Genomic DNA, 25,275 nt, shown 5'->3' with positions numbered 1-25,275 from the left:
AGAATGGGTGTGGGGGTCTTTGCCAACATCAAGCTGTGTGAGTTTGTTGCACAGCCAAGCAAAGCCTGAACTTCTGAACTTTAGGGGAAAAGGTACAGGCTTAATAAACTTATTAGTATTAACTTCTCCACACAGGGTGGGCTAAAAGCTAATTTTAATGGTCATGCAATGCATGATGAGGAGGGGATACATGTTCAAGGGGGAATATGCAGCAGATGGTTGGGGAAGGCTGTACCTGGGGAAGGGAGAAGGGCAACATGCTGGTGAAGGTCTAGGATAAAAGGAAGCCTCCCAAAAGTCCAGAAAAGCCCCACTGGGCTATGGCCCAGTTGGTTCTCTCCTTTTATTCAAATGAAGTTGATTTTTCCAGGACTCCTCTGCCTCCGTGTTGGACACTGGCCTTCTGCAGCGTGGTTTTCCACACAATCTCTAACTCCCTTAACTACACAAAAACCCCCTCGTGGTTACATTCTTTGTGTTGTACCTAACAGTGACAGGCTGCTGCCCATAGTGGACTGACATAGCGCATGGCATGGAAAGAAAAACCTGGGATTTGGTCCTGACGGCTAGTGGAAGCCGGCGAATTTGGGGCAACACAACAAACAAGTGTTGGGCTGCCAGAGACAGTGCAGGAGATCATACTTATCTTTTCCATCACACAAATGCCAACAGTTCGCCAGGCAAGGCCCCCTGGAAGGAGTAAAAGTCCTTCCGGGCTGTCGAGCTATAGAATAACGCAATATTCACGGCAAACAGAAGCTTTCAGGAGCTGCCTGATGTCGCTCAGTGCGAGGAGAGCGGGCAGGGAGACCCCCGGGGAGGGGAAGCCGTGAGGGGAAACGGCGGGCAGCTCCTCAGCTGGCCCTTCCCCGCCTCGCCATCGGCACGGGACGGGGACAAAGAGCCGCTCTGCTAACTTGGCATGACTCGGGGAGGCTAGGGGACTCGGTTCGGGGACTCGGCTTAGGGATTCGGTTCGGGCCCCGCCGCCGCCATCTCGGCCGCCATGGCAACCACGGGGGCGGGGCGGGGCCGGCGGCGGGCGGCGCGCTGACGGCTTCCGGCGTGCGCGCGGCGGGCGGCGCGCTCGGGGGGCCCGGCGGAGGTCGGGGCGGTGCCGGTGTCGCGGGCGGCGAGCGGGCGGTGTCGGTCCCGGTGCGGAGCCGCGGCGGTGTGGCAGCCATGGACACGCTGGGCAGGAAGGTGGTGGTGTGCGACAACGGCACCGGGGTGAGTCTGTGCGGGCGGCGCCGGGAGCCGCCCTGCTGCCGCTGGGGCGGAGGGGAAGGGGAAGCGCGGCGACTCCCCCCGGCCCCGGCCCGGCTTCCTGCGGCACCGCCCGCGGGCCGCGCCCGCCCGCCCGGCCCTGCCGCCGCCGCCGGGCCCGGCCGCCATCCCGGCGCTCGGCGCGGCCCGGGAATGAATGGGCGGGGGGGCTGGCGGCCTCGGCCCGCTGTCGCCGTGTCCCCATCCGCCGGGACACCGGGGGCTGCCGTGCCGGGGCTGCCCTGCCCGCCCCCATCGCCCGGCCGTGCTGCTCCTGCAGCGGCGATAGCGAGATTTCTCTACGTGACCTGAGCCAATCCCTCTGGAGCAGCCAGCGTTTAGACAAAAATACTGATTTTTAGCCATTCTGAATGAGCGCGTTATATATTGTGCAAACGGGATGTGTGCTCTGTCTGCAGGATTATTAGTTCAGGGGTTTTGTTGGTTTTCTCTGGGGGTTTTTGTTTGGTTTTTTTTCTTTCTTTCGGCAGCTGCTGTTCAAAACAGAGCATCATCCTTTCCTTAATACCTCTCTGTTATGCCACCTGCCTCCATTTTTTTAAATCAAATCTTTTCTTCCCATCCTTTTCACCTTTTCCTGCCTCCCTAAGTGTGCAGCACCCGCTGGAAATACATCCTTTTGTCAGGCAGGGAGGCACCTTGGCAGGAAGTGAAAAAGATACCATTTTATTTTACCATTTTAAAGCTAAAAGAGATCAGATGCTATAGGCGGATATTTCCCCTTGGTAATTTTTTTAAGCGATCTGAGATTTCCCCTAGTAAAGCAATGTTTTGTGGAGAGTTAACATAACTGCTGCTACAGTAAGATCTTTTGAATGGCGAAAAAAACCAGTTTTTTTATATGGACCTTGTAATAAAGAAGAGGGTTTTTTTTTAATAAGCCTAGGAAAGAATAGTTGAGACAAAGGATGATGTTAGTGGAGATTCAGCATCCTAAATTAGAGGGTTTTCCAATTAGCAGCTGAAATTATTAGAATGGTTCAGGAAGAACATCATATTTGACAGTTCAGGGGTTTGACAGTTTTGATGTCATTTACCCTCCTACAACAAAAATTATTTCTAATAGGGCAAGTGTTCAGATCCTTTGGGCACTTTTTACACTATCATTGAGAAAAAGGAAAGAAGAAAAGATAGCATTTAGCATTTTCTTCTTACAAAGGGATATGGAAACTGCTTTATGGTTTTGGTTGTTTGTTTGTTTATTGGGATTTTTTGTTGGGGTTTTTTTGTTTGGTTTTTTTTAATATTCCGATTGTGAGGCCCAGATTTAAAAAAAATCATTTAGAGCTTCATCCCTTGGGGTGGCCCTTTATATGGCAATAATCACTGAGCTGTAAAATGATTAGTGTATTGGTGGTGACAGCAGTGTTGTGCCTTGGCTGGTCTCAGGTGTGACACATGGGGTAAAATGTGTCCTTTTAGGAATGTGTCCATCCTTCCAATCAAATCTCCCAAGCTGGGTGTGCAACGCAGATTTCTTTACAATGTAGGGTATCTGTGCTTGCTGTTAACTCCAGAGACCTCTTGGATCGATCCATTTTTTCCCTCTGTGAGTTGCACCAGCAGGATATAAATAACACCAGAGTGGAAGGTGCCTTTATGGTGCAAGCAGAGGGCTCTGTGTCACTTCAGCTCTTGTGGCTTTGGGTGGTGCTTGGCCTTTGAGCAGGATGGTGTGTGTCTGGAAGTACCCTGGCTGCAGAGCCCCTTGGGTGGGAGAGCAAAGTAGCAAGAAATAATTGTTAGATCAGTAAACTCAAAATGTTTAGATTGAATTGGGATAATGGAGCTAGAATTGGGATAACTAAGGTGGAAGAAAACTCTGTTCAGTAAAACTTTTGAGTCTCAAATGCATGTGAAGATATCAAGTAGTTCTATATCATCAAACCAGTATTTTGATAAAAATATTTTTCCTATGTGACAAGAGACGTTTTATGTCAGAGCGATTTTTGATATGTCATACTTAAAACCATGACTGAAATTCAATCTCTTACCAGGTATCAGAAATCTTAGCTAAAAAATGGAGGATATCTTCAAAAAAATCAGGTGCAGGGTTAACATCAGGCTTGTCTTTGACATTTGCTGTTCTTGTTAGGCTGCAGTAGGACTTGTAATGTGTGAGGCTGCAGCCAATCTTTGAGGAAGAGGTGACTAGAAGGAAGTTCTTACAGCACACACTGTGGGAGGCAGGCAATGGCACCTCAGAGATCTAAAGCATTAGAGGTGCATGTTCCTGTTTTTAGAGGCCAGATGGGAAGTTATTTGTTGGCCTGTAGAATTGCTGTAACTGTATTTAGGGTTTTTGTTTGAGAGTTGCATGGGTGGAAAGGATCAATCGCAGCGATCTGATAAGGATATTAGTATTCATTTTAAAACCAGTCACGTGGCCTGTGTGCAAGCTTCCTCATTCTTTGAGATTGAAAGAACACTTATACATGCAAGTTCTTAGTGTTTGATGACTCAGTAGGAAGTGAAAGACTCTGTATAAACCACAGTGAAATGGAGAAGAAACTATATATGGTAAAAATTCTTACATACATGGTCTTGCACACAGGCAGGCTAAGTAGCTGTTCTTAAAACGTTCTGAATGTAAAGCAAATGAGTGCAAAACCAAATGATGATGAAGTCCTTGCAGAAATGGTAAATTCATGGAGTGCTCGTGTTACTGTTGGAAACATGAGCATTGTACTGAAATTGTGCCACAGTTGTTGCGAGGGGTGTGCACAGCAAGAGGTGGAAGAGAAACAAGTGCACTGTACTTAAACCAGAGTTTCAAATTGACAGTGGCAGGAACAGTGAGCATTTCATGTTGGGCCTTAGAAAAGAGAAACTGTTCCAGATTACAGCAGTTCATAACATTTACTTGAAGATTTTGGAGGATTTCCTATAAGGGACCGGAGGGAGAAGTATCTTATGTTTCTTGCACCCCTTCAAAAAATCTAAAACTGTCCAAAATCTAGTATTACATAGGTCTGTGTTTCTTAGGTGCATTTTAGTAGTTTTACCAAGTCTGGTTATTCTGCCATAATAGCCAATATTAGGTCATCACAAACCTACTGAACCAGCTGAATATTCAGGATCATGTCAGGAAGAATACTACAGTGGGGATGCTCCCACTGATGAGGAAGCTGACAAGCAAGGCTCATTTGTTCTTATCTGCACCAAATTTTTATGTAGACTGGAGGGATAAATTTCAAATTTAAGGAGAGTTAAATTCTGTCCTTTCTGTGTATGGTTGAGTCTATCAAATTTTGTAAAATGTCATTTTTAAGGCTCTCTGTTCTGGCCAGAAAGAGGTGGGAAACAGACTGTGAATGTCCAAGCTTAATCTCGCTCATTGTAGTTTGCATCAATTAAATCTGGTTTTGATTGTGTTTTAGGCTGGTTGGAGAAATGACAATCTGTTTTTAAAATCTAGGATTTTTTAATTGCCAACACAGGTAATTTCCCTGGAAGATGTGTCAAGGTCTTAATGCAGAAGGAGGCTGGAAGTGACTATTCATGTCAAATAGTAAGAATTTTTGTGTTTTTGTAGGTCAGCAGTTTTTAGGTCAGTATAGTTGTATATGATTTTGAGAGGTGTTTTAAAGGTTGGCCAAGAGGCACTGATTTTTGTGTAGTAGTTGTTTTGGTTGCATACATCAGGGTTGCTATATAAATACTGGGGTTTTAGCAAGGTTTAAAAGTTTTAGTAGTGGAGTTTCTTGAGGGGTGTTCCAGGAGTTTGAGTTGTAATGATTTGTTTAGATATTACTTGTGCTGTTACTTCTGTTGACCAGCACAGCTGGTTGGTGACTGGTGGGGAAGTTGCTTCATGGTGGGGGACAGAAAAGGAAGAAAAAACTGTAAACAAGTTTATGGGTGTAAAGATGTGTGGAGGTGCTTATGGTTGTGCTTAGAACAAAAATTGTAATTGCCCTTTATGCAGTAATTTGCTAAGCTAGAAAGGGAGTTGTTTGGTTTTTTTTGTTTTAATATGGGTACCATTGTTTGGACTCAGCTCAGCCCTTCAAAAAATCACTATGTTTTTTTCAAATTTAAAATTTCTGTTAAAGTCTGCCGGTGCATTCAGGTATGTGATCCAGACGTGCTAGTGACTGCTCTTTGCTTTCTCAGCACTGCATTCTTGAATACCCAGATAAGATCTATATCACTCCTAGATACTTCTGGCCTTAGTATAACCAAAAGAATTGGTAAATACTTGCCTTTTCAGAGGACTCTGGATTTAAAGTAGAATGAGTGAAATTAGTTGTGTACACAGGGTCATCCTTCAGGTATTCCAACCAGCTCTGCCTCTGGAGAGCAAGCACTGAAGGAGTGAAAGAAACTAGGGTCAAAAAAAGTAAAATAAAAATCCTTTCTCCTCTCTATTACCCCAGCTTTTATCAAAATATCCCTTGGCTCTTTCTGTAACTGGCTCTCTAAATTTCTTTTTGCCCTTTTTTACTGCACTAAGGTGAATAATTATGAGCAACAGCGCAAGTGACTTTTCATGTTACCGTTAGTGTAATGACAGAATTCCTCTCAGCTGCAATTAGCTGTACTCTTTGCTGGGATAATTGTTCCAGTGGCATTCTTCAGCCTGTGCTTCAGAAAACTCGGTGAACGTTTGGAAAATTCTAAGGGATGACTTTTGATACAACCTGCTGTGGATAATTACATTTTGGGACGGGATCCCAAGGAGGCTGTGAATTGTCTGTTCTTGGAGGCTCCCAGCCCCACCTGGTCCAAGCCCTGAGCAACCTGCTTGGAATTCAGCAGTGACTGGTTTGAGCCCAAGGTGGGATGAGACAGCTCCTGAGGTTCTCTCCAACCTGAGGGATCCCATGGTTCTGGTTACCACTGCTGCACCTCTATGGTTGGGTAATTCTGCAGATGAAAATGTTTCTTCTGGCATGTTAATATAGCCCAGTGTACACATTGTGCATCAGAATAAGAGTCTGCTCTGTATGAGCTGCAGGCAGAACATCAGGGTGTGATACATGAACATCAGAGTAGGGTGGCTGAAGAACATAACTTGCTGATCCCCATAGGCTAAAATTTTAACTTCTTGCTGCCACATTTAAAATTCACGTTTTACAGCTGAGCTTCCTCTAGTGACTATATAATTTTTTATTGTTCAGTAAATTGTTATTGTTTTCTTAGTGTATATACTATCTTGGAACCCAGTGATATAAAGTTTCCTTTTGTATATATTTGGGTAACAAACACTCTTTCAGAGCATCCTGTTTGGTGTGAGCTGCCATCTTCTGAGGTTTTGGTTGTGCTGTTGGGTTTAGAAATGCTTACTGCAAACTTTATCTGTAAAGGAAACCCTGAAAATGATGGCACTTTGAGAAATCCATCTGAATTGCTAGTTCACGTTTGACCACTTTCTATAAAAGTTGAATTCACAAGGTTTTGGGTTTTGTTTTTTTTTTTTCTAGTGTGTAATTTATTGTGCTACTGTGTGCTCTAATTGGTGAGGTGATGTAATTAGGTTTCATTGGGTACTCATTATAAGGTGATCCATTACAAAATTACAGATTTCAGGTTGCCAGAGGACTTTTTTATAGAGCAGCAGGAATTCCAAATTCAAATACAGGACTGTCTCACACCTTGCAATGTACTTATTCGTTTTAATACTGTTTCTCAAAAATTGGACAGTCTTGATTCAGAAAACATTCTGGAAAATACTTTTATTCCATTTTAAACATCTATGCATCATCTAAAACGTGTAAAATTGATTTGAAAGTATAAATCAAATTGGTTTATAGTAGGGCACATGCTCTTATATTTGGACTTTTAATTTTTTACCCCAAACCAGGTTTCTGTTGGTAAACAAAAGTAATGCATATTCTAATAAAATTATTTCTTCCTTTTCAGTTTGTGAAATGTGGCTATGCAGGCTCAAATTTTCCAGAGCACATTTTTCCAGCTTTGGTTGGAAGACCTATTATAAGATCAACTGCTAAAGTAGGAAACATTGAAATCAAGGTAAATTTTTTTATTATTATTTCTTTCTGGCAGATAAAAATATTTAGGGCAGCTTTTGATTTGTGCAATGTTTGGAAATGTTTTTTCCTTAACTCCCTTTTATGCTGTTTCAGTATCTCTTGATTCATTTCTGCATTGGATTTTAGCCTGTCACAAAGTTATGAAGAGGGTAATCTAAAGCACTGGAGGGCTTCAGATAGTACACCTGAGGAGGCAGCAGGTAGGGCTCGAGTGGTTCTGGGCAAAAAGGGGCTTCAGATGCCAACATGCAAATGATGTCAGGATTAGAAGGCAGAAATCAGACACCAGTGACTGTCACCAAGCTGTGCTGTGGGATTTTGAGACAGTGCTGAAGAACTGCTGGAGCTTCCAGGTTTTCCTGTACGGTTTGCTTTCTACTTGAAGTTGACCATCTGTGATCTTGTATGAGATGTTTAACCTTGGCTGTGTTTGCGTTTCATTGTTTCTATGGTTTTCGTTTTCTTTTTGCTGTTGGTGGATGTAGGTACTCCACACCAGTTAGAGCTCTGTTCAGGCTGCTTTGTCTTGGGACATATTCCAGGACATGGGGGGAGAACTACTGTTTGAGAATTCATTTTTTTGAAGTCCAAGGAGCTATAATTTTTCACTTATTTTGTAATTACAGAGTAACACTTCAAATGTTATAAATTGCTTCTGCAATACAGGCTTCAGCAAATGTCTTGGCCCTGCTGTGGTCACATCCTCCCTTCTTGCTTCTAGCCACACAATTCTCGCCTTATGCTGGTCATGCTGCTTGTGCAGGCATGTTGTGAGCTGCTTTAGTGAGCTGATCCAGCTGAAAAAGAGGGATTTCTTGGTCAGGTAAAGTTGTGACTGCCTTACTAGACCATCATGCAAACTCTAGTTGGAGAGTGAAGGAGAAGCAGGCAGCAATGCAGAACTGTAGAAGTCCCCACTTAGGCCAGTGAAGTTTCAGTAGGACCACAAATATGCAGGCTTTCGATTTTGCTTTCCTTATTGCTTCTTAGTTTTGGAAGAGGAGAAAAAATCAGTCCAGTCTTGTTCCTTTTTTTCAGAACCCTGTAGTTGACAAGGAGAACTTGAGCTGTTGGATTTCTGCTTCTGCCTGTAAAGTGGTTGTAGTAGCAGCAGAAGGTCACGCAAGGAAGTCAAAAGGCTGAGAGACACTAGAGCTTCCCAAAATGTGATTGTAGATTTTTTTGGTCTGTTACTATCTTGATAATGCTTTGCCTTGTGACAGCTAGGACAATTTGGTTGAGAGGATAGAGATCTTTTCCTTTCACAGTAGAGGGGGTTTTTTTGTAAGGAGAGGGAAAATATATTCCTTTCTCTAGTAAGACTTGGGGAGAGTTATTTCTTTGTGTGTCTGCTTGAAGTTAATGTGAAGAGCCTCCTTAAAGGAGGTCCTGGTAAAATTTTAAGAAATTTTTGCAGTGATTTATGAGCCTGACATGCCCCCAAAATTTTCTTGCATGAAATCTCACTGTTGAAGTCATGTTTTCTTTCCAGCTGGTTCAATACAACCTGTCCTGCCAGTTTTGGTATCCTCTGATTATCTGATAATTTAATATTTTAAGATAACAGTGTTACATTGACAAGATAGGAGGTAGAAGTGGGTAATTGCTATGAGATCAGCAAAAGAACCTGTAAACTATAATTTTGCATGCATTGCTGGTCTTCTGCTTGAGCATGGATTATGTGGGTGTATTTCAGAATATAAACTGTGTCTAGATTCTTTCTAGAAGTTGTACAGCATCTGCCTATAAAAACTTGTCAGCCTTTCTTAAGGAAGCAGTGTATCAAGAGAGGAAATCCCTGCCACAGATACTTTGGGTATCCCAGTAGGATAATACAGTAGAATGACTTGTTAAGTGTGAATGCTGTTTTTCTTTGTGAGAATCTTGCAGATTTCCTAAAAAAACATATTTCAGCGGATGAGTTTTATGCCAAAATTTAATTCCAGGCATTCACTGTGAGTTCTTATGGGATAAGTTTAAAACTGAGTAAAGGAAGCTGGCAAGAAGATTATCAGTTTAACTTTTCAAAACTATTCAGGAAAGCTGTCACTCCTGTGAAATTCAGAAACTCAGTGAAAGGAGCCTGGAAGCTGATCAAAACAGTGGTTATTGTCCATTGTGTTACCAGTTTCAAGTTGCTTTGACCATATTTTCTTTATGGATTCTCATTTCAGCTAGCAGCAGGGATATAGCTTTTTCTCCTACTCAGGAGTTTAGTTATTACTGCCATTATTTTGCTTAAAATTGCAGCCTTAAGACTCTAAAACCAGAAGCATAGGTGTTGCTCTTAGCTTTTACTGACTTAGGAGTCTTTGCAGCAGGTTTGGGGGGTATTAGTAAGTCAGTATTGAGGAGTAGTTTTCAGTTTTTGAATATATTAAGTCAATTTTTAAAACAAAATTTAAATGCAGCAATTGTCAGAGCTAGTTATGGTCAATTGTATTGTGCAGAGTCTTGTCTAGTTCAGGTAAATACCTTGTTCAGGGTAAAACTCCATTGTTACAGAATATTTATACACAGGATCCTATTTATGACAGATAGGCAGATACACTGATCTTGTTTGCAGCCTAGGATGCCTAAACATGACTTACCACTGATATGTAGCAATAGCTTCCTTTAAAGAGACAATTTATTCTGATGTCCTGATAATGTTAGTTTGGCCCTAACTAAACTAACTCAGATCATTTCCTGCTGTACATGCATCTCTTTTCAGCCTAATTCTACTGTGTACTTAAAATAATTTGAGAATTTCATTTAGGCCTTTTCTGACTTTCTTGCTTCTACCTTTTCTTCACCTTTCTTGACCTGTTGAAGTAGAATAACAAAATGATGGTAAGTGAGGTGCCCCTGTGCTTTTTGTTTACCATTTTTGCTTGATGAGACCTAGTAGCTGTTATGTTATTTTTTAAATGCTATTCATTGTTTTGTCTTGTCTTACATTTTACATTTGAATACATACTTATTTTGGACATTGTTCATTGCTTTGGTTTACTGGCAACTAATTATTAAGAATATTTTATGTGTTGCTTTTAAATGCCCCATAACCTGTAGTTTTGCAAGATGCAAGAATAACATTGAAAGATCAACATGAACACTGCATCTTTAACAGCAGAAATTACTCTATTTAACATTACAAACCAAGAGTTTGAAGAAATGTTCAGATTTCAGTTAGCCAGATATTACTGAGTACTGAAGTGGTTGGAAACATTGGATGCCACAATACTGATTCCTCTCTGCAAGTTTGATTTTGTTGTCCTTCTTCCTCTTCAACTGCCAAGTGTATGTGTTTGTTAGTGTGCTAGTGCTGATGTTCTCAAGAGAGAACAATTGCTCTGCCCTTTAGCTTTGTTTTAAAAGGATGTGAAAGTTCTGTGCAACTTTCACTTTACACCTTTGAAGAGCGGCTTTTCCTGGGCTGTGTCCTGTTTGGCAGCATAGAGCCTCAAAGAGCAGTGCACAAAAAAGGCTTGTGATTCTTCTAACTGGTGGAGTTTGTGTTGTCTTAAATTCTCATGAGTAATGTGGCTGCATGGTGGAGTTCTCATAGTATGGTTTCACTAGAGTGCTTTTGATTTAAAGTGTTGGAGTCTTGACTTTTGTCTTCTGTACAGTCAAGAGCTGAAGTGTGATCTGCTGTGCAAGGGAAAACAAATAAAACACCTTGTCAGGGAGAGGGGGTGGAAGAGGAATGGTTTCACTTAAACTATTTCCAATTAACTTCCTTTCTATATAGTCAACAGTAACTGCTTAGGTTACTTCTAGAACAGGCATTATAAACCGGATACCAGATTTTTCATTGTGCATCTTTTTTTCCCTGGCACTGAATAGTAGGTTGAGTCACTTCCAAGTTAGCTGTGCCACAGCAACTGCAAACTGTGGTGGCATATGTTTGGATGAAGCAGCTGGCTTTCTTTTTTTTTTTTTTCCCCAATTAATATTATTATGGACACTAATGGTACCTAGAAATATGTTCTTACATCCTAAGTACAAGTGAGTCAGTTCAGGCTTCTTTAGAAAAGTATGGGTTATAATAGGGAGCAAAGATAAGATGTTACTGTGCATACTTCCTGTGGGAAATACGTGGGAAAGGAGAAGATGTGATGCTACTAATTTGAATGTGCAATGTTTGCATAACTAATGTTAATAAACAGATTGCTTAATCAGTGTGAAATGACTATACAAATTGCATTAGTTGGTTGTGTTTGTGCAAGAATGCATTACTGGGGTTTCTGGCTTGGGACTTCTGGCAAGGAGCAGTCAAGGTTATATTTTATATTTAGATGTGTCTCTTCACATCCTATTGACACAGGCAATATGTAAACCATTGTTTCTTTTAATGTCTGGTGTGGAACTTATAATCTCTTATTTGCTTTTGCTCCTGTTCGGTATGCTTATTCACCACTCATTATTCCTTTTTTGGTATTGTGCACAGAAATTTGCAACATGCATGGAAAAATATTCTGCCAATCCCACCTACTACCCTTATGTGCTGTTTTGCATCTCGGCTCTTAGAAATTAGTATTCAATAAAATAATTTTGGAGGTGTCAGTGGAGAAACATCTGTACTTACAAAGGTCTATCTAGTCTCTAGCTCTACCAGGGTTTTTGGTTTCTTTAAGGTTAATTGAAAAAATCGTATTAATAATGTTTATTTTGGAAAAGCTTTGGGATGGGTAACAGCCAAATTTAAATATTACATGGAATATATTCTACTTCTCTCCTAAGTACCTGCAAATGATTCAAAAATGTGGGCATTGTTTAAGAACACATCTGGACACAGGCTGAAGCAGTTCACTGTCGTTCTTGAGGAGTCTGGTGTTTAGAAAACTTTGTAAACACTGACATGTTTTTGTATTGAAATTTTACAGGATCTCATGGTTGGTGATGAAGCCAGTGAATTACGATCAATGCTGGAAGTGAATTACCCGATGGAGAATGGCATAGTTCGAAACTGGGATGATATGAAGCACCTTTGGGATTACACATTTGGACCAGAAAAACTTAATATTGACACAAAAAATTGTAAAATACTACTCACAGAACCTCCCATGAATCCGACTAAGAATAGGGAGAAGATTGTGGAGGTATGTCTGTCTGTCTAGTAGAAGCTGATATGCAATCACTGGAGCATTGCTAAGAGACTTCTTGTTCCAGCAACACACAGTGACTGTCTGAAGCAAAGCACTTCTGTTCTCTAACCAAAACTCATTCTTAGCCATAGGCATGAATGCTACTGTGCTTAAATTCAAACCAGCTGATCTCATTCACAGGCTGTAAGCAGGCTTCTTGTCTCATATCAGCATTAAAACACAGCATTGGAAATACACGTCTGTCTTTACATATCCAAGATATGTTGATTATTAGCTATTGGATGAATGTTAATTACTTTAAATGACTTGGACTTCTATAAGCCAGTAATGCAGAGGAGATTGGAGCTAGATGATGCTTACCAGATGGAGCAGTGTTGTTGGAGGTAGTTGAGACGAAGGTGTGATGACAACCAATGCACTAATCTTTAATTAGTGCTAGGGATTATCAATGAAAGCCTTCTAAGATGTAAAGCCTGGTTCTTGCATCCTCAATCTCAGAGTGCTGCCCTGGGTGATCTAAGCTCCAGCTGAACCTTGTGCTCAATGTAGGTTGTCAGATGTATATTGTTTAGCTCCTGTATTATGTGACAAAGACTCGGTTTTGAAGAGCAGTAATGTTTGATAAGAAAAAAATGTTTTAGTTTTCTGTTTTGTTTGTTTTTTTCCTCACAAGCATCATAGATATTTTCAATTAATATAAGTTTGAATATCAAAGTTATATAAAAATATATTTATATATATTCCCCCAAATTCATTGCTTAGTCTGTTAAGAATTTACATTTTTCATCACCTGCTGACCTTTCCTTTGAAATCCTTTTGAAATCGTAGCTACAGTAGTGCTTTCTGCAATGTGGCAGTGAGTACATTTGCATTAATCCTTTCTTTCAGTGACCTGGGAGCAAATGAAGTCTAGCAAGGTTGGGAAAACTTAAGTGAAAAAATCAGACTGTCTGATCTAAATTCAGCAAAATTTTTTTTTTTTAGTAATTGTGGACATTAGGGACATATTATCTAAGTATCAGGTAATGCAACACTGGTAATATCATGTACTGTATATCAGCCAGCTGTGGTGTGATAGGCAGAGCAGATTATTCTGGGTGGCCTCCACGTAGCAGGAATGGCTCCATTCCCTGTCCAGGTTTCTTTGCTTATCAGTTGTCAACAAGAGTGTTCATGTTTCTGTTTTCCTGATAAATACAAAAGATTGGATTTTAGTTATTCTGGTGCCAAGTAGCTTTATAGCAAAAATTTAGGAGTCTAGTATGGCTTCTGAATTCTGGTAGAATATTTGCATTGCTCCATTTGCTTTTTTAACACCACCCCAGAGATTATAGACACTTAATCATGATGCAGAAGGTTTGTGAGAACTAGAATCCATTTTTGTAAATTTAAATTTGAGTTATACAGAATCTCGTTGTTTCTATTAATATTTTAATAGAACACAATGTTATGAGAACTTGCAATATTTAGTTTAACTGCAATGTATTTATACTCCTTCCATTTTTGATGTGGCCTCCTCCTTTCCAGGGAGGTGAGCCCAGTATGAGGCAGAGGACTGAATGAATATGCTTCCTAAAGCCTGCAGTAAATATAATAATGTCTCTGCATTTTGGGATACAGTGCAGTAGCATTTTAGAAGAGAAGCTTAGTCATCTGGACCATACAAAGATGATAGATAATTACATGTGCTGTCCTTCATTCCTTCATTTTGTTTCCAGTCATTCTCTTTCCTCACTTCATCACTATCAGACCCAGCTGCATAGTAAGGCAGCAAGTGTTCACATGTCAGCTATACTGTAATATATATATATATTTAAAAAGTGCTTTTCCTTTCATAGCATGTATGAGACCCTGGTTGCTCCTCAGCTTAATGGAGTGTTTGCTGCTTGTATCTGTGCTGCACTCTCATTCATTGTGTAACACCCTCAGAAGCAGCCAGACTGTAGTGACAAATCAGATGCTGTAGAGCTACTCGAGCACAGTCACTTCATCTAATCCAACCTAGGATTCCTTATATTTTTTCCTGGTTTTTAATTCTTCCTTTCTGCGCCTGATTAGAACATCACCTTTGTAAGTAATCCAGAATCTGCTGTCATGTGAAGAAGAATATTTTCAGGGAAACATATTGCTCAGTATTTACATCTTAAGATTTGTTAACATACATGTCCTGTGTCAAGGCATTTTTCATGTCAAATATATCTTAAAAGAAAGAATGACAAAAGGTTATAAAATGGTTTTGTAGAGGCATTTAGGGTTTGGTACATGTGAAGGCAGTAACTAATGCCATTTGAATATTGATTTTGTTGTATGAAGGTGATAATTTAGATTTTTCTTACATTATTTTTTCATTTAATAAGCACTTGGGTTCTTTGAAATACCCATTGGAATAGTGTTGGATTTAGACAATGACTACTCAAAGGGGATCTGTTTTGGGTTGCTGCCCTTTCAACTATTCCCTTTCTGTTCCTTTTCACACTGTTCTAACGGAGGAGGTTCTTTAAATAGTTCAGAATTCTAAAATTGTCAGGCATCAGCTTTTTTCTACAAAAATATTTAGATATCTTTTACTTGAGCTGTGGGAGTACTTAGGATTCAAGCAGCTTCTAATCCTAGAAGTTGCAGAAGGGTTCAGAAGGCTGCAGAGTAGCAAAAGCAAAACTTATGTATGTGTTAGAATAATCAGGGTTCATCCATTTTTCCTGGTAAAGCTTTTTGAGGGGAAAACTGCTATACAGCATGATTTGTTTATTTGGTCTTTCCCTGTTTGTTTAGAAAGAAGACAAGATCCTATAAACTCTACATCCTTTTATCTTGGCCTGCTTCTTAACTGAAACTAGTTCAGTGATTAGGGAAACCTAGTGTACAAGACAAGCAGTTACTTTTCCTGTTTCAGTATGAATTCTGCAAACCTGCAGTTTTCCCTCTGTAGTGGATTTTGTACTTTTTTAATAAATTTGTCATTGACTGTCCTTTAAAGAAGGGAAGAAGGTGGTCCAGATGCAGAGAACAACCTGTGACACTGGGCTTATTCTAGACTAAGAAATCAAGGAGTCTGGTATTTACTTGGCATAGTCTGCATTTGAATCAAGTCTGTATGGCCTAAAATGAAGAGTGAAAAATGCCTGAACTTAATTTTGAAGCATACACCTTTAACAAACATTTTATTCCCAAGTCACGCTTCAGTAATGAAGTGCTTGGCTGGTCTACAAGTACTGCCTCCCACTCATTAAGCACTTTGGAAAAGTGAAAATTTGTGTAAAGCTAGCTGCAGAAATTGGTGTGTGGGTTTGTTGTAAGTATTTACTTTTGTTGCTAAACAGATATGGAGTATTTCATCTGGCTTGTCTGGTGTGAACAGGTGAGGTGCAGAACTGAACGTGCTCCTTAGTGTCCTAAAGTACATAGGTTTCTAATGTTTGGGTATAATCTGTGTGGTGGAATTTCTTTGGAAGTGTTTTCGATTAGTAAAAATACAAAATGCTGGAAATACAGTTTTCAAACATCAGTGAAATTTCTTTGAGGTATTTGGCCTGTTTTGGAGGCTAATTTTTGCCTTTATCTTACAGGTTATGTTTGAGACGTACCAGTTTTCTGGGGTGTATGTAGCCATCCAGGCTGTTCTTACTCTGTATGCTCAAGGTAGGCAAAAAAACCCTAAGATTTCTTTAGTTTACAAATGTGTTACTGAGCCAAAATACTGATATGACATGACTGGGTTTTGGGCTTAATTCCATGCTGGTCTCTAAGGAAGCTCAGCTCTGACTGACAGGCTTACTTTTTTTTTTTTTGGAGGGACTATTTATAGGTACCACTGTTGGTATTGTTTTCATGAATAAATGCAAAAAACCTCATTTCTCAAAGCTTACTGTTTTGGGGTGTAATTGTTTTGCCTTTGGCATCAAGTATTAATGGCTTACTGTGGATTTTCTGAAAAAGGAGGAATTTCTTACCGTGAGTAAGAGAGTAATTTCAAGGAGGTGATCATGTAACTTATGCACTATTTTCAGGAGGAAAAAAAACTAAGTTGATTCTTTCACTGTAGATAAACTAGATTGGAATGGTGTCTTCAGCCTGAGCGCAAAATTACGGATTAACTGAATTCAATGGAAATTCCATCATCAACTACAATTCATTTAGTATTTTAAGAAGTTACTCAAGCACATCAGTTCTAACACCATGACTTCTTGCATCTCTTTGTTGGTGACTTGTTGTTTTTAGCTGTCACATAGCAGGACATAAATATCCATGTCCATTAACACATCACTGTAGTCTCTATGTCCAAGACCAAAAGCAGTGGGATACTGGGAAGGTGGTTCTGCCATGCGAGTCATTAAAAACTGGTTTTTGAACCAAAACCACCTTTGCAAACCTTGTTTGAATATTAATTTTATTTGCTGCAATTTGTGCTATTACATTTTTTCCCCCTTGGTTTTTCTTTGGTTTGATTCCTTGTAAATATTTAATTGACATCCTCCTTATTTATATTACTTCAAAGATTGAAGTAGTGGCTGAAGTTATATGGGGATGTGCCTCATTTCAGTGCACCACACTTCTAAGATCTCCCCTTAAAATGTTTTCTTGCTTTACGTAGCTTGTGAAGAACTATAAAACTGTTCTCTGATCAACTTGCACTGTTGATTTTTGCATCTTAAGTACAGAAACTTCTTTTCCTATATGTTAACAATATCTGTTTTGTATACCTTACAATTTAGTAGTTTGTGGTGAACTTTTTAGAGGAGAGTGGATTTTTTTAGTCTGTGAAAGTCAATCCAATTCAGCCTAAAGCTACTCCTGTGAGGAAATATTAGGCATGTGCTGTATAGTCCAAATATTCTGTACTTAATGAAAGTATTTTTGAATACCAGTCAAAAGCAACAAGTCCTAAGAATTGAACAAGGTAAACTTGAATATCTAGGTTTCTTCATATTTGAGAAATTAATATAAGGCTGCACAACTGAATCCATGGAGGAATTTGTGCCCCAATAGGCATTTAATGAGCTTAGCTACTCCCTTTAATTAGAGTGCAATTTAAGATATCAAAACACCAGATAAAATTGTGAGCAGTAGAGTTCTAAGCATCTAGGTTGATGAAAAGCTAAGGTTCAAAATCCACTGATGACTGAGGGAAGAGAGGTTCCGTCAGATTATATGAAAAATCCTATCTTAAACTCACTCTATCTATGAAAGTGCTACTAAAAGTTGTACTTGCCCCTCTTGTTTCAGGTTTGTTGACTGGAGTTGTTGTGGACTCTGGGGATGGTGTGACTCACATTTGCCCAGTTTATGAAGGTTTCTCTCTCCCTCACCTCACGAGACGGTTAGATATCGCTGGGAGGGATATCACTAGGTACCTCATTAAGGTAAGCTGGGAAGAGGGTTTAAGGTTGAGGCTGGTATCTCTGGTGTGTTGGTTCAAGTCAAAATCCCTTGGTAGCAAGAAACAACTGTTTTCCCTTTATTATTCATGTTAATGACATAAAGAACTCCTGTATTCTCTGTATTACTTCAGTCTATTCTTGCTGTGTTTCCTCATCTAAAACACATGTGATACTGATGTTATTCAGAAACATCTCATTTTCTTAGTGGCAGTCTTGTAGGAAGGGAATTTATTCCATATTTGGGAAGGAAAAACTTGAAAGTTGGCTTTCTCGGTACCTAAAGCGAAAGCTAAATTGTATTCTCTCAGTTCTACTCATCTATTTACAGAAAGACCTTTTTACAGTGTGGAAGATAGTGTAGTGATTCTTCCCTGATTAATAAATGTTTCATAGATAATTCATTTGTTGGGGTGTTTTAAATATAAGCAATATTCTAGATTGACCCATCTTATGGTTAAACTGGAATACAGGAATGTACTGAAGTTCTAAAGATAATAATTATTTTGGGTTTTTTTCATTGGTCTTTGTGCTGGTTATGCCAAAAGTTGCAGTGATGAAGAAAATTTCCCATTTGGAGTAATGCTGTTGCTTTTCTGGTGATAATGGATACACTGGGATGGATTTGTCTTAATACCCAAATTTGCAGTTTAAAAAGGGAGATGAACAGAGATATGTGTTTAAGCTGAAAGATCTGGACTGTTCCTCTCATTTACTGCTAACCTGCTGTGCTCCCTGCAGCTCCTCTTGCTGCGAGGTTATGCTTTCAACCATTCTGCTGATTTTGAGACTGTCCGCATGATCAAGGAGAAGCTGTGTTATGTGGGATACAACATTGAGCAGGAGCAGAAGCTGGCACTAGAGACCACAGTTCTAGTTGAATCCTACACAGTAAGTATCTTGAGACAGCTTTTTTTGTCCTAAAATTTCTAGGTTTAAATTCAGGTAGCATTTAGCTTTGATTCCTTCACATTTTTTCATGGCAATAGCTCACATCCCAGCCTGTAGAATCAGATTAATTGGTTCTGGGAAAATCTTTTACAGGCTTTTTTCTTTTCAGATTTTCTGTAAGGCTTTGTAGTCATTTTTGTCATTGTAGATATTTGTAAGATGTTTGTATTACTACAATACTCCATTGTAGGAATTTGTACAGAAAGTGGACTTAATTTAGCATATGAAATTGTTTCAGCTCCATTCATGCAACTGAGACTTGAGACTGATATCTGGTGTCAGGAAAGGTAAACTTGCTCTTAGTGGAAACTTTGTGATCACAGTTGGAAGAATTCGCAGAAAAGCGTTATTCTTTCTGTAAGATAATTTTTAAAATTGATATTAGGAGTTGGTATTGCAAGGAAATGTTTGGTAAGTCAGTATGGATGTGTCTGGTCCCTGATGTCTCAAAGTGAATTGCAGAGTGATTAAAGAATTTGTATATTCTTTCAGTACTACTGAACGACTTCTTGCAGTGCTGCCAATTATCAACAATTTCCTGTGTTAAAACATTTGGGAGCAATGTAGGTCATTTCCTCTTGGTTTTTTTTTTTAGTATTCAAGTGGCTAAAAGTAGTCTTTTCAATGGTGTTGTTTCTTCCCTAGCTCCCAGATGGCAGGATTATCAAAGTTGGTGGAGAACGGTTTGAGGCACCGGAGGCTCTCTTCCAGCCTCACTTAATCAATGTTGAAGGGGTTGGTGTGGCTGAATTGCTGTTCAACACCATCCAGGCTGCTGATATTGATACCAGGTAAGAGCAGAATGTTTAAAATCCTTAGTCTGGGTGCAGGAGTGATGCAAGAACTGCATTCAAAGTAACAACTTTTGCTTTAGACTCTACTGTGTGGTCCTGGGGGAAGGTGCATGCTGGGAGGGGGGCTCAGGCTGAGTTCTTGAAGCTTAACAGGTTGTCTAGAAACAATTTCAGTAAGAATGAGCAAAGAAAAATCTTGAAAGCACAGTATTTTTTTTTATTTCTGCCTTCTGGGAAAGCATGAGCAAACCTGCTGAACTTGCGCAGTTTATCTTTGTGTAGTAACTTTCTAAGATTTGTATTTATTCCCCTGTCTGTAGAGGTACCTAGTGTAAGTACAGACTAAACTCTACAACACTACAAAGACTCTGTTTTTTTGGGTCAGGTCTGAATTCTACAAGCACATTGTGCTGTCTGGAGGTTCCACCATGTACCCCGGGCTGCCTTCACGACTGGAGCGGGAACTGAAACAGCTCTACCTGGAACGAGTTCTGAAAGGAGACGTGGAGAAGCTCTCGGTGGGTATCGGGTGGCTGCTGCATCCGGAGGGCACAGAGGCTTCCCCTGAGTCCCCACTAGAGGGAAGCAAGTGGTCAGAAATGACAGAGGCTGCGGGTGGACCTGATGCAGCTCACAGAATCGCTGCTTCTTGTCCTCACACCCCTGGGTTTGCTTTGTTGAGCATACTTGCAGTAAAGTCACCTTCTACACCCTGCTAATAGCAAGTGATTCCTGAAGTCCTGGGTTGGTTTGAATGTAAAATAGACTGATAAATGCCACAATGCAAATTGCAATGTCGGTTAAACAAAGCTAAGGAGTTTCTCTGCCTTAAAGTTGTCATTGAGCAAAATTTTTTCCTTTAATTGGTGAAAGTTTTGGTTCAAGCGAAATACTCAAATATAAGAGGTTAGAGTTCTAACACTCTTTCAGGTGAAGTAAGTTTCCCTTTTCCATTGGTTACTGTGATAAGCAGGCAACAGCAACACACATTACAGAGGTAACAGTGTGTTGTGCTGAGAATTCCTTTGAGTGGAGTTTCTAATGGTGAACTGAATTGAACTTCCCTGGTTCTTAATATGGTGTCCTCTGAAGATCATCTGTGGCAATATGGAACAACTCAATTGTACAGAATTTCACATCTGAGACAGTATTTCACTCATAGCTTTGTACTCATTTTTGCTCTTGAAGTTAGAGCAAAAGCTCTTGAAGAGCTTAAGGGAATATTAATTAGTTACGGTGGTCTAGATTGTGTAAATTGGTATAATTCTAAAATATTTGTGATTTGAGGATCTGGTAACTTCTGATAATTTTAGCCATCAAAGATTAGGAATTACTTCACTCTTTACAGTGCTCTTGAAATGCAAAAATTTGGTCTTTAATTTTCTGTCAGTATTCTGACTCCTGGGCTTTTTGTTGATATACTGAAAGTACAATTTTTGGGCAAGTGTCAATAGCTGTGTCTAATTTCCAGTGGAAAGTCGTTATTTAACTTGGGTTGCGCAAGATGGAGGCTCGCACGGAGTGCCCTACACTAACATTTCAATTTTTTAGTTGCATTTTTCTCACTAAGACAGTTTCCACTTCATTGTTCTGGTGGAAAACCCAATTTTATTTTGCAAGGCGTTGTTTTGAGAATCTTAGTAACAGTCTCTTTTCTTTTTCTCAGAAATTTAAGATCCGAATCGAAGATCCCCCTCGTCGGAAGCACATGGTGTTTCTGGGGGGTGCAGTTCTAGCAGACATCATGAAAGACAAAGACAACTTCTGGATGACCCGACAAGAATACCAAGAAAAGGGAGTGCGTGTGCTGGAGAAGCTTGGTGTGACTGTTCGATAAATCCCAAAGCTTGTTCCCATCACATGTCTAAAGCTTTTTTCTTTCATTGCCAATCTCTGAACTCACTCAGCTACATGCTATGGAAGGGCCTGTCTGTGGCCTTTTGACCCAAACGTCAGGTTTTGTTCTGGTTTCTTGGGGTAGCTTTTGTTAAATGTTTCTTAATGTGGCTAAATTTGACTATTAAATTTGACCACTTCCCTGCAAACAAAACGGAGCAAGAGCAGCCTGTCTACTTCATTGTTCCCTCCCAGTAGGCAATTGGGTAATTCTGGTAGGCTCTTTCTTCTGGGTTTATTGCTGTAGTCCTGCTAGCTTTTGTCTCTAGTTCACAAGGGGTTGTGTGCCTTTTTTAGCATAAGAAAACCTTTAAACAAGAAATTTTGCTATTGGATCATTGTGGTGGTTATCTTTGCATCTTTATGCCTCTCTCTACGTTAAGTTTGGTTTTTTTTTTTCTTTCCTGCAATTAGGAATTTTGATTAAACATTGTTAAAAACTAGTTGAAGTAGCTGGAATGGCTTTAACACACAGTTTCGATGTAACGTGGTTTCATATGCACTGCTGCCTAAACTGGCTTCTGAGGTGGTTCATCCTTAAAAGTGGTGGTGGGGCCTTCAGACTGTATTTCTCTAAGTGGGAATGTGCAGTTGTCACGAATGGAGAAACACCTGATGTTCTGGCAAATGTACATTTGTGGCCTTAGGTGTCTGTTTTCTGGAGAGAGGAGACAGGTTTGAGCTGTGTTGCTTTTTTGTTAAGGGACAGCTGGGGGGGTCAGCCTGACCAAAAATGCCTCTTTTTGTAACTAAATTTTGGTACCGTGTTGTCTCAGCATAGGAAGCAAGAATGTTAAATTAGCTCTTCTGTAACTGTTGAAGGAACTTACATATGCTGAGACAGGAGCCTCTAAACTTATTGAGATTTAATACTTCCAGAAATGCTTGTGAAAACTGTAACTATAGATATTAAAACCCCCAGAACTAAGTTAAAAAAAAAATCTGATGTTTTAAGTGCTTGTATGTACATCAGAAGCACTTCCATTAAACTTTACAAGTATATTAACCTAGTGCCAAGTAGTTACTGCAAATGAATTTTTCAATGACCAGTGTTTATTGCAGCAAGCAGATATTTATAAACAACCCGTGGCAGTAGGTTATAAAGAATGACTTATATTTGTTCCAGTTAAGAATAATATTGGAATATGAGATGTTGGTTGGTAAATAGCCACAATTCATTTTATCCAGTCTTGATTTTTGATACTTAACACGGGATGGGGAAGGAAGTGAAAACCAGTGATGAAAATGCTGTTTCCAGAAAGTACATTAAAGCTGAGTTGTTCTAAAAAATAGAAGTTGTCACTAGTAATTATCAGCCACCTTCTCTGAGTATAGTTGCCTGTATTTTTTTCCTACTAGCAGACTGGTAACTATCTTTGCAATAAAATCTGCCTTACATTAAGCATAGCAAAAACTGCTTGCATACAAATGCTAGCTAGACTTAGTTCTACTGTGCTTTCCACTGAAATATTATATTACTTCTTACTGGTTTTCGAAGCCTACCATAACATTTAAGCATAAGGAAGTCAAGCTCTGCTTTTGACTTCCAAATCTTGGAATGTATGAGAGATGCTTTCATATACTTGCCATTTGTCTACATCTTTACATTAATAATTGACCCCAGGAACATGGAAATATTAAACTCCCTTGGATTCTTAAAATGTGCTTCCTTTCTAAATTGAGCAGACAGCTTCCTTTGGCTGAGCGAGCCAAAGGGGCAGAAACCATGTCTGCATTTCTTTAATAACAAGACGGCCACTATAGTATTGCTAGTAATGACCATTTAATTATAGGTGGGTGGGGTTTTTTGCAGCTATATTTACTCTTAACTTGAACAATATGAATTTACAGGCATGCCGGTCGTGCCTCAGTGCATGCACTTAAGCAGTTACTAGATTTTTGGGGACATGAATGTAAGGGGTACTCTGAATTCCTGTAGTCTTCTAAACATTTAATACACAAGACTTAAAAATGCTGTGGGCTTGCTTTAGAGCTATGATTTCTCATGTGACTGTCTCTGGGCTTTTCAGACAGTGTTGGGAATCATGGAAATAAACCAAAGAATGACTTAAAAACTTTTTTTAAATGACAATCTGTCATGTGATTTTTGAAATCTAGACCTTGACCCTGCAACCCCTTTTCTAAACCATCTTCTCCCCTGTCCATTGGCTTCAGTGAGGTATGTGCATGTTTGAGTAAAGGTTTTGGAATTTGGCCCTTTCACTAGAGAACTTCACAGCACCATGAGTAATAAATGTCAGTTGATTGTGCAGAATCCTGGGTTTCCATGGAAACCATGTATATATTAAAAAAGGCAACTAGCATTTTAAATTAACTGTGATCATGGATTCAGAGGAGCACATTCGTAATCCAGATACTGAATGGGGTGTTCCAGTTGTGCTCAGTGTGGTTCTCCATGTATGTGTTTGCACACACAAGAGTGTTGTGTTCTCTCAGCTGACAGCTTCAATACTGCTATGAAAGCAATCTGGTTTTAAAGTTTTTTTGAAGACCAAATAACTTGAATTGTATTTGCAAAATGCTTCAGCTCCTATAAAATTAGAGTAGAAGATGCCGCATCAGTTGTAAGTTTTTTGGGAACAACCTATTTTTAATGTTAAGCTGCTTCAAACCCTCCCCTCCCCCAGTGTTCTAGGATGTTAACCAATGTAACACAGATGGCTTTTTATACAGTTCTGAATAATGTTAACACACAACACTGGTTGAGACCATGAATGGAAATAAACATCTATTTAAGTTGACAGGTCTTTTCAATACAAAAATAAAATCAGATTTTTTTCAAAGTAGATTATGTTTGCTTTGTTTCCTTTGGGAAATCACAGTTCTGTCAGTTTTTCTCTTACTTAACTTCCATCACAAAAACTATCATGAGCTGCTTCTGCTGAGGAAATCTGACATGACAAAATAACACATTCCCTACTGCTTGCTGTCATACTCCATTCTTTAGCCAATACTCCACTCCCTCCATCCTGGTTTCTTTAAAAAGAAAATAGAATCCTTATCCTTGGACAGGAATCTTTTTCTAGTTCAGCCTCCATACTGCAAAATGGAAGAGCCCTCAACTTGTATTGAGCTCAGCATCCTTGGCTAAGCTCAGAAGCCACATAATGATGCCCTGTTCAGGAAAAGTCTCCTTGGCATTGTGAATTCATGTGCTATTTCACCTGCATCCTTTACTTCAACTGATAGAAAAAAGTGGATGTGGCATCTGGAAGGACTTGTGTGGATTAGTGACTGGTCCACCACTCATGATGCATTTATCTGGCTTTTGAACAAATGAGCTCAACCACCCTCTTCCTCCAGCTCAATGCACATATATGTGCTGGAGGAATGTTCCCCAGGCATCTTGTTCCATGTAGGGTAATGGGTTTGGATTTCTTAGAGGGAACCACTATGTGCAGTTTGGCTCTGGATGCATCTGCCTCAGTGGCTGGGTCAAACACTTGCCATCTTAGGGACAGATGCAGATGGACAGGATTTTAACAGGAAAAAAAAATAAAGCCACCCTTAACCCTAAATCTGTGTTCCACTACTGGGCATTCTTGGGAAAAAAAATAAATACATCTTGCTATACCTCTGCACAGTACTAATTCACAGTCCCTGCTCCTCCCCTTGGCTTGTTTTGCCTGACATGGCTTTTGTGTGGAAAGGACTAAATACAGCTCAGTTGACATTTGCTAGTCAACTTTTTCAATAGTGAATTCCTCCCTGTGGGCACTTCAGCTATTTTCCACAAACAAGTGTCATTAGCTGTTTCAATACTGTGAAAGATCTAGTTTTGAGGGGTTTTTTTGGTTGTTGTTTGGGGGGTTTTGTTTGTTTGGGTTTTTTGTTTTGGGATGGGGGTGTTTGTTTTGTTTTTAAA

At 39.8% G+C, this 25,275-nt stretch overlaps 1 protein-coding gene and 1 long non-coding RNA gene across 6 annotated transcripts in view; one reads left to right on the top strand and one right to left on the bottom strand.

Annotated features, from left to right (window-relative positions):
• Positions 1–1,070: 1,070 nt before the first annotated feature.
• ACTR2 (actin related protein 2) lies at positions 1,071–24,196 on the top strand. 2 transcript variants are annotated; one of them, XM_085054302.1, is made up of 10 exons: positions 1,071–1,230; positions 7,153–7,263; positions 10,101–10,115; positions 12,152–12,367; positions 15,940–16,012; positions 17,597–17,733; positions 18,490–18,639; positions 19,345–19,490; positions 19,879–20,011; positions 21,160–24,196. In XM_085054302.1, exons 1-10 carry the CDS (start codon positions 1,183–1,185, stop codon positions 21,328–21,330), a joined length of 1,200 nt encoding a protein of 399 aa, XP_084910428.1. In that variant the 5' UTR covers positions 1,071–1,182; the 3' UTR covers positions 21,331–24,196. The 2 variants fall into 2 exon arrangements, with proteins under 2 accessions (XP_084910428.1, XP_084910429.1); XM_085054303.1 differs by lacking the exon at positions 10,101–10,115 and having other exon boundaries at positions 1,072–1,230.
• The window catches only part of LOC146438997 (uncharacterized), a 34,371-nt gene continuing 20,286 nt past the window's right edge, over positions 11,191–25,275 (bottom strand). For all 4 annotated transcript variants that reach the window (XR_014850624.1, XR_014850625.1, XR_014850623.1 and 1 more), the window contains one exon: positions 11,191–13,560. This is a non-coding gene — a long non-coding RNA (uncharacterized LOC146438997). The remainder of the gene's footprint in view (positions 13,561–25,275) is intronic.

Source organism: Lichenostomus cassidix, chromosome 3, assembly GCF_008360975.1.
Source record: "Lichenostomus cassidix isolate B80296 chromosome 3, HeHo_3.0, whole genome shotgun sequence".
Taxonomy (NCBI): domain Eukaryota; kingdom Metazoa; phylum Chordata; class Aves; order Passeriformes; family Meliphagidae; genus Lichenostomus; species Lichenostomus cassidix.
The sequence above is the reverse complement of the archived record's forward strand: the minus strand, read 5'-3'. Positions and strand labels throughout refer to the sequence as shown.